Below are 9,448 nucleotides of genomic sequence, written 5' to 3'. Positions count from 1 at the left end.
AAATCCCTGCTCTCATGAAAGGTGTATTGTAGTGGAAGGAGAAAAACAGTAAACAAGTAAAATCGGTGTATATCAGATTTTGAAAACGAAGTTGGAGAAAATAAAGCAGGGGTAGAGAGTGCCAGGGAATGGAAATTGGGATTATAATTTTAACTGTGATGGTCAGGCCACCTTTGAAAAATCTTAGCAGACTGTCATATACACTATCCAGTAGAATAATGTGTGTCTATATATATGTATATTTGAATATATATGAATATATACATATATCTTTACAGTTTATAAACTACTTGTTCATATGTCTTTTAATTCATAGTGGATTTACTTTCATACCTACCTTTGTTGGACATCTGGTTTCACATAGGAAAGTGCCTTGAGTTTAATTACAACTCATGGCCATTTTTCTTAGTCTGTGTTTTTCAGTTTCTCAGTAACAGAATGTGTAGTATCTTCCTTTTAGGATTATTTTAATGAGTGAATAAAATCAAAACCAATGGTAAAAATGAAATTTTTATTACCTAACACAGGACCTAGCACATGGTAAGCACTTTATAAATGCTAATTCCCTTATTTCTCTGCTTCTTCATCTTAAAAAAATATATAATTTAGGCTTTACAGTTTGCTGTGAAAAATCCTTCAACAAGTATTGAGATATTAATCGAATTTTTATCCTTGTCAGCTTCTGAAGAGTTTTCTTTTTAAGAAAGAGATCTGTTAGTGCCTGCCAAGCAAATGCTTTTCTTTCTTTCTTTCTTGCTTTCTTGCTTTCTTTTTTTAATAGGGAGATTGTTTGGCAAATATGTGGAGGGATTGAGGGAACGGGTCAGTATTTGATTACCGGAGAGTGCATAGAATATAATACAGATATATCAGATCATGCTCAATGGAGACTACCTTTTCACGAGGGGAGTCAGACTCTTTCACATCAGCGTCTAGGAGGCTAACTCAAAGCGCTGATGAAGGTGCAGGGAGTTTCCCATCAACCCTTTCGGCTTGTCTAGGCCTCCTAACAGCACCTCCCACAGTGCTCCGGGGCTCCCTAGTCACGTGACAGGGGTGGTTAGACTCGACCAGAGGGAAGCTGATGCGCAGTCCAGGTGGCGGGGCTACTACTCTTTGCTTCCACCTCCTTAACGCCAAGTCCTGCGTGATCTCGCGTGAAAGAGGCAGTATCTTCTCGCGAGAGCTAGGTCGGGATCCCTCCAGGACCGCCTCCGTGGAGAGGAGGAGGAGGAGGAGGCGGAGGCGGAGGGAGGAGGAGGAGGCCCCGTCGCGGCCTCTGCCGCCGCCAACGGGGCTGTCCCTATAGCTCCCGATGGAGTTTGAGGTCGTGAAACCGCCGCCGAGCTCTGCCCCGGCGAGACGAGGCGCCTCCGTCTCCGAGCCGCGCCGTCGCGGGGCTCCCGGGAGCGGCCCTTAGCGACCCCGCCCGGGCCCCCACAGGTAGGGCGGGGGCGGGCACGATGCGGCTGGGGCCCTAGCTCGGGTCCCTAAGTCCTCGGCGGTCGGGCGGGAGACCGGTCTCAGCTCCAGGCCTGTGTGCTTCGTCGCCGGTGCCCCGAGGGTTGGGAACTGAGGGCCGCACCTGACACTCGGACCCGGCCCGGAGTCCGGGGCCTGCGGAGGCCCCTCTCTGGTAGGGCTTTTTCAATACCGAGCGCCCGGCGCAAATGGCCACCTCCCTTCGACACCGGCTGAGGAGAAGCCTCTGACCCCTAAGGAACCCACCCAAGCAAAGGCCAGGGGTTCTCTCTCCCTTTTCTACACCAGCTGGCGAGAGGGCTTTTGGAGGAGGTCCTCGAAACCAAGCCCTCTCTTAGCTTTTCGGCGTTCTGTCCTGGGGCTTCGCGAGATCCCAGAGAAGGGATGGTGGAGGCGATCTGAGTGGTAAATAGGGACCGCGGCCAAACAATGCCCTGGGAGGGCTTAACCTCCTGGGAGGGAGATGGCCGGACCAGAGTGGTAGCACAGTGAATGTGACGGAGCAATGGCACGAAACACGGCCACGGAATTCTGCTGTGGCTTTTTTCTTTCCCTCTTTCATTTTTCCTTCTTGGGGAAGCCTCTTAAGAAGACTCTTCCACCATCTTAGAAGAATGGTAGAAAGCATCTTTGTTTCTCAGAAGCAGCTCTACTTTTCTCTGCCCTTAGCTTTCAGGAAGGGAGAACATGAAAGTAGCTGTCATTTCCATCCTTCTAATCACAGAGGAGTTTAAGATACCGGCAGGTAGAACCTTGACACCGAAATAGTCTCAAGTAATCACTGACATAAAGTAGATCTAATCTTGTGATTCCCAGCCTGTTTTATTTTTAAATAACCATCTAGGTTCCCTTCTTTTAATTCCTGCTCTCTCCTTACCTGGGCCCCTTTTTAATTCCTACTCTCCCCCAAACTGCTAAAGTGCTTAAGTAATCTTTTCTCCATTTTTGTATTAGTCAAACTATTAAGTTCTAATAGGAGCTTTTGATTAACCTGAGAATGCAAACGTTGCTACGCTACACTAATATGATTTCACCCAAAAGCAAAAAAACAAAATGTTTTAGTTAGCCTGTGCAGCCTTTTTCTAGTTAAATACACAAATTTAGTTAAGGCTTCTTCAAACATTAAGAAAAGTTTATGGATTTTGCTATTACCTTCTTTTATCTATCTATAAAGCAACATCACTGTTAAAACATCCTTTTCTTTTGCTGTTTACTTCCCCATTAGTTTTTGAAGGAAGAGAGGCCGTTAAATCCTGTCAAATTTTTAAATGTTATTTTCGTTAATTTGGAAATTCATGTTTTCTAAATTTTAGAGTTAGGAAAATTGCTAGAAGGACAAAATGTTAAGCGTATATTGTTTAGAAAAAGCAGATGTTAAAATTCAAATTGCCTCCTATTATTTGAAGATTGAATTGCAGTCATGTTCATTAGTGGATCCTCTGAGTTATCCCTGATCTGTTATTACTGTTGTGTTGACCTGACATATAAGACTTATGTCCTTTGTTCATATGTTTTCATTAATTCATGTTCTGCTTTTGTAATTTGCTATATCTTCCAGTCTGAAAAAGCTGACAAAAATTCTTCTGGTGGGGAAAGCTTTCTTTTAACACAAAATTTTGTGTTCGGAAATAGAACTTTGAAGCTATATGCAGTATCTAAGAATGCTAAATAAACTTACAACAAGGCCTTATTATAATAAGCACTTACTGTTTTGGTTGGACTGCATTGAAGTTTCACTTTCTAGTTATGGAAGAAGGAAGTTGTGGTAAAATAAAGCTAGCTGAAAATTAAAAGTAATGTTTTGCATCCAATCTGGTAACTCTCTTAAGTTACATCTTTATGTTTCTCAGGTTTTCTAGTTTTTTAAAAACTTCTTTAGTTGTGACTTTCACCTCAAATTCTTAATAAATATTACTTTTGATTATTGCTTTATAATTTTAAGTACTCTGGAATAGCACTGTCCAGTACAAGTCAATAGCCACATGTGGCAAGTGAGCACTTGAAATGTGGCTAGTGTGAGTTGAGATGTGGTATAAATGTAAAATAAAATACACACCAGATTTCAGAGACCTCGTGCAAAAAAATAATAATTGAAGCTACCTTAATAATTTTTTATGTTAATTACACGTCGAAATGATATTTTAGATAAATTGGGTTAAATTATATTATTAAAATTATTTTCATGTTTTCCCTTTTTTAATATGACTACTAGAAAACTTTAAATTACTTGTAGTTCACATTGTGTTTCTATTAGACAGCACTGTTCATTTTATTATTATTTTTAAAAATTTTATTTCTTTGACAGAGAGAGAATGAGAGCACGAGCAGGGGGAGTGGCAGACAGAGGGAGAAGGAGAACAGGCTTCCCGCAGAGTCGGGGAGCCCCATGTGGGACTTGATCCCAGGACCTGGGGATCATGACCAGAGACGAAGGCAGTTGCTTAACCAACTGAGCCACCCAGGCGCCCCTAGATAGCACTGTTTAAAACAACACTGCTCTTCTGAGAAGTAAATTACCTGAATAAAAGTAAGCACTTGAAAACCAAAAATTTTCTGACAGAGTATCATCTTGCAATCAGAGTAATCAAAAGACTAATGACTTGGGTAATATGAAGGATAAAGTTCTCAAGTGGCCATTAGTGATAGGCAGAGGTGAGTAAGTTCTGTCTCAAAAATAAGTATTGTTCCTGTCTTGTCATCACTAAAGCAAATCTCTATTGGATATGCTAATTAAAATAGAAAATTATTGCATTTGTGTTATACTAGAAGACATGAGAAGTTAAATCTTATACTGATTAAAAAACTGAGTTTATGGGATGCCCTGGTGGCTCAGTCAGTTAACGTCTGTCTGCCTTTGGCTCAGATCATGATCCCAGGATGCTGGGATGGAGTCCTACATTGGGCTCCCCCTACTTTGCGGGGAGCCTGCTTCTCCTTCTCCCTCTGCCTGCCACTCCCCCTGCTTTTGCTCTCTGTCTCTCTCTCACTGACAAATAAATAAAATCTTTAAAAAATAAAAATAAAAAACTGAGTTCAGTCTCAGCGTGAATTTAAGAAAAAGTTGAGTCTTATACTTTGCTAACTTATACTAAAGTCACTTATAATAGCAGTCTTTAAAACCGTACTTCAATTCCTTTTCCTCCAGTCCCTTTAGTATGTTTGAGTGCGGAGTTTTAGAGTTTGTACATTATTTCCATTGGTTTTGTTTGCTGTTTTATAGGCTAAGGTCTCATTTGTACCTGATGCTTTAAATATAATTTTTGAAGTCTAAACTAATTATTTGTAAGGTTTCTGAATTGAGAAGTACTTCTCAGTACTTTTCAGTAGCTTAAATTCCTCACGTAGATGAACGAAAATGAAAACAATGAATGTCTTAACAGACTTGAGCCCTAATGTTTACATTTTTATGAAGAGAATTGTAAAATACTAGATACTTTTTATTATACAGTAGTGAAGGAATTATAACCTTTATTCTGGCATTTTAAAATCAGGTGGCATAGTCCAGAACTGGCTGCATAATGTCATGGTGGACTAATAACAAAAATTGAGAGTACTTAGCTGGTATGCAGTTTGCTCATAATAAAGCAATGTATAATTTGCATCATATAAGAGAAGCCTATTAATTACTCTTTCTATTTTACAAGTTAGTATTCATAACAGGGAACTTACAGCCTGGAAAATTACTTCAGGAAAATCTTTTTAAGGTCGCACTCTAATGGAATGTTTCTTCTCTTCTCTATATTGCTCTTCTTCTTCAATTTTACTAACAAGTAACTGAAAGTTACTTAGTTAATTCAAGTAATTTAATTAGAATGGTTTTCCTAAATAGTCTCTTTACGTATTTAGAGTTGTGGGCTTTTTGTTTGTTTTGAGTTTTGACTTTTTAATCCATTTTATCTCACTTTGAGATGTTTTGGGAGTATCTTCAAGTTTGATACTTGACTCTTAACTCTAAGTGTTATTAGCAATTTAGACTTCCATAGAGTCAAGTAAGTTACTATGGAATTATTAGTATAAATCTGGAAGTCTTATACATCAGTATATATTCTTTGCTTGCTATGGTTCATGTAGATGATTGTTAAATTATAAAGACAATAAGCTATTTATCATTTTGGGTTATAAAAATACTTCCTAGGTAAATGTTTATGAAGTACCTTTTTTAAAGAAATGAAAGACAAAAAAAAAAAAGAAATGAAAGTCACTTTTGCTATCATGAATTAAAAATTTCGGTGGACTATATAAGCTACTTCTGTGTTTTAGATAAAATTTTATCTTCTCTTTATCTTAATTGAGGAATCTAGAATTTATTGATAATGGTACTGAAGAAAAAAACATTTTAAAAAATCAAACTTTTCCTTATGACTTATATAAGGAGAATTCAGTACATATTTTCCTGTCAGAAAGTTAGACTCTGACACATAGCAGGAGAATTTGGCAGAATTACTGACAAGTTTTGGCAGAATTTTTCTTTCTTTTTTTTTTTTTAAAGGTATTAATTCAGTTTCTACTAGAAGTCAAACTTCTCAGCATTAATTATATTACAGTATCTGGTGTTTGTAGACCTGGAAACACATGTGGGATATTATAACATAAAACTATTAATTATATTCTGGAGTAGTATGAAACACTTGAAAACTAACAGGTGAAAGAAAATATGAAAGATAGCATTTTTATGTTTAGTTCAAACTTAAACGGCTTCTCCCACCCCCTACTCATTTACTAATGTAAAGTATTTTAGGATGATCTTGGAAAATGAAATAAGGAAAATTGTTTTCTACTAGTGTCCTGTTACCCAGTGTCTGTGATACCGTAACCCACAAAATTATAGCATTTCCAAACAGGTGGCCATTATGAAAAAATAGATGCAGTATCTTGTTTTGATAAATATTGTATCAGTTCAGGTTATTAACTACATTAGGGTTCTCAGTAGTAGATTCAAGATAAAATGCCTTCTTTCTCAGAGGCCTTTTCCTTGTATAATTCTACAACCTGGAAAACGGAACATTTCAAATGTTAAATAGTTTAAAGAAGTGGTATGTTCACCTGTTCAGTGCTCATCTCTGAAATTGGAAGCAGATTAATCAGGTTTAAGATTGATGGCATTACTAGATGTGGCAATGTAAGGGTATAAGGTAAAAGGTATAAAATTAAGTATAACTTGCAAGATTTTGCTAGTTTAAAAATAAAAATATTAGAACTTTACATTAGAACTGTTTGAGGAGAAATTTGTACAGGGTGCTTTTTATATAACAAGCCCTGTGATTTATTTACCAAGATATTTTTTGAAACCTTAGTTTTTGTTGAACATAGAAGCAAAATAAAGGCTTAACAGAATTCTTCATTTGGATGTGGAGATATTGGAGAATCATCATTTACATACTTTTTCTGTCTTGAGTATGACTAAGGTTTTAAACATCTAATTTCTGTGGAACTAAGATATTTGGGTTGGTAAACATTCTTAGGAAATAAAGTAGTGGCTGTTTAATTGCCCTAAATACCTAGATTTCTGTTCACCAGAGAGCCTTTGTCCGACTTATGTAAGTTTTGAATTGGAAAATATAAAAAGTTTGTGAAATGTAGTGTTCAAGTTAGGTATCTAAAGATTTCAAGTTAGAGTGCATATAGTTTTGATACCAAATATTTTATGTTATTATAAATCACGGAATAAACATTTTAATCTTAGGAAAAAGAATTTTATCATTTTTTTCCATGTGCCTTTTAATCATATGTAAAGATAAAAATTTATATTTTGCTTTTTTTTCTGATTAGAATTATTAGATGAGAATATTGCTTTATTCTTCCCATATCTTGCTCATTGGACCTGACAATTTGGGGTTGTTTATCTATAGCTCTATCTTACTAAAAGATATGTTTTGTCAAAAGTATTGTAGGGAACCACATTCTAGATTTGTAAGACAATTTTTTTCAACTTTGGCACTGTATTTCTGTATCTTAAGGTTAGCACCTTTTTTTTTTTCTGACAAGCTGCTCTATCATCATCTCAGATAATTTGATTTTTGGTACCTTTGTTAGCCTCGTAGTCAAATCTTGACCAGAGATTTCCTCTTTCATGAAGCTCCTGAGTCGAACATTGTCTGACTTGGTCATGCAGGTAGCTTGACTCACTATGACACTTGACTCACTATGATGTTCTTTAGATCAATAGTTTTCAAAGTCCAGTAACTCTTAGACCATTTCTTAATATGTTTGGGGATAGTAGCTATCCAGAAAACCCCAAGCAGTCCAAAGTAGTTTGTATTCTAAAAGTCAAACATGGAAAGTTTATCTACTTATTTGATGTGGTCTTTAAGAAAAATACATAAAAGTTTTGAGAGTCCACTGTTAACTTGAGCAACCAATATAAACATGTTTAGTTGAAAAGGATACTATTTAGATATTGTTTCTGGACAAAATTTCAGAAATTTAACAAATTCAGCAAATAGATTTAAAGAAAAAGACATCTAAACCATATAAAATTATTCAGAGTGTTTTAGGTTTTGAAGCTATGATGGTTGACTTAAGCAGTTAACTCTTAAAAGGTGAATGATGAATATGTTGTTAATTCTTACTTTTGTTCATTTCCAGCTTACAAAACACTACACAGCAAAATAATGATCTGCTAGACTGCTAACCTGAGCATCCAGCTTCCACAATGCCTGTGCAGGCAGCTCAATGGACAGAATTTCTGTCCTGTCCAATCTGCTATAATGAATTTGATGAGAATGTGCACAAACCCATAAGTTTAGGTTGTTCACACACTGTTTGCAAGACCTGCTTGAATAAACTTCACCGAAAAGCTTGTCCTTTTGACCAGACTGCCATCAACACAGACATTGATGTGCTTCCTGTCAACTTCGCACTTCTCCAGTTAGTTGGAGCCCAGGTAAGCTTTCAAGATTTTACTAATTTGGTATATGTAATAATTAGAGAACTTTGTTCATTAAGGGGGTACAAAGTGTGTCTAGTGATACTTGAGACCGCAAAAATATTCAGTGTACCTGATGTCATGATTATATTCTGCAAAAGATTTCCTTTAGATAATGTTTAAAATTCCATTATAGTTAATGTGTTTGTGTTCAGTGCAGTGGTCAAAATTTATGTTTATAAGTGATTTTGGTGGATAAGGAACATTTTTAAATAAGCATATTCATTAGGTGATATGAAAAGAAATATAATCAAAGCTTTGGCTAGGTACCAACCAACTAGGACCCTCAAATGGAGGTTTTAGAGTCTTTTTTTTTTTTAACTTCACTTGACTTTTAGGATGATATTACAAATGAGAAAATAACGTCTATTTAGGGATGTATATATAGAAAACCAGTTTCTGGAATATCAGTAACAAATTCTGCACAGTTTTTATGCTCATGTGTTATAAAATTAGTATTTCTTGTTTATAATCTTTTTACTGAATCAGACCAAGACCCTAGACTTACAATAATTTCCATTTAATAAGGGCTTGCTTTATGTTAGGTATGATAGTAAGTATTCAACATCTATTATTACTAATTCTTTCCATTAGCTCTTCAGATAGTTATTATCCCCATTTTACAGGTGAGGAAGAAGATGAAATTCTGTACATCATGCACTATATATTAAAGCAAGAAAGTAAGGACTTTTCTGATTAATCACTTCTTGGAAAATTCAGTGAATTAAAAATATTCCATTCTTTTAGTATCTTGATATTTGAAGTTTTTATTTTAAAACCTATTTCTTTTCAATGTTCATAATTCAGTTAGACACTGTGAAATCAAGATGCATGTATAATCAATAGTATGTCATAATTGGCAACAGTTTTTCTTAATGGTGTATAAAATAACAGTGCGTTTTGTAAACAGTGGCATCTTAGATCCGTGAATACCGTAGACTCTTGGCAATAATACTAGCCATCTGCCATTTATTTAGCGCCTGCTATATAGGTCAGGTATTATGTTTTATCATTTATAAATGTCCTGTCATTTGGTCCTTA

General features: G+C 36.2%; 1 protein-coding gene across 1 annotated transcript in view; it reads left to right on the top strand.

Moving 5' to 3' along the window:
- Positions 1 to 1,352: 1,352 nt before the first annotated feature.
- LOC111146303 (ring finger and CCCH-type domains 2) overlaps positions 1,353 to 9,448 on the top strand; it is a 47,235-nt gene continuing 39,139 nt past the window's right edge. Inside the window, exons 1-2 of the mRNA XM_022501797.1 lie at positions 1,353 to 1,443; positions 8,068 to 8,365. Coding sequence (XP_022357505.1) covers positions 8,135 to 8,365 — 231 coding nt within the window. The 5' untranslated portion in view covers positions 1,353 to 1,443; positions 8,068 to 8,134. The remainder of the gene's footprint in view (positions 1,444 to 8,067; positions 8,366 to 9,448) is intronic.

This window comes from Enhydra lutris, unplaced genomic scaffold, assembly GCF_002288905.1.
Source record: "Enhydra lutris kenyoni isolate GAN:26980312 unplaced genomic scaffold, ASM228890v2 scaffoldscaffold13, whole genome shotgun sequence".
NCBI lineage: Eukaryota > Metazoa > Chordata > Mammalia > Carnivora > Mustelidae > Enhydra > Enhydra lutris.
This window is presented reverse-complemented; position numbering and strand designations above follow the sequence as displayed.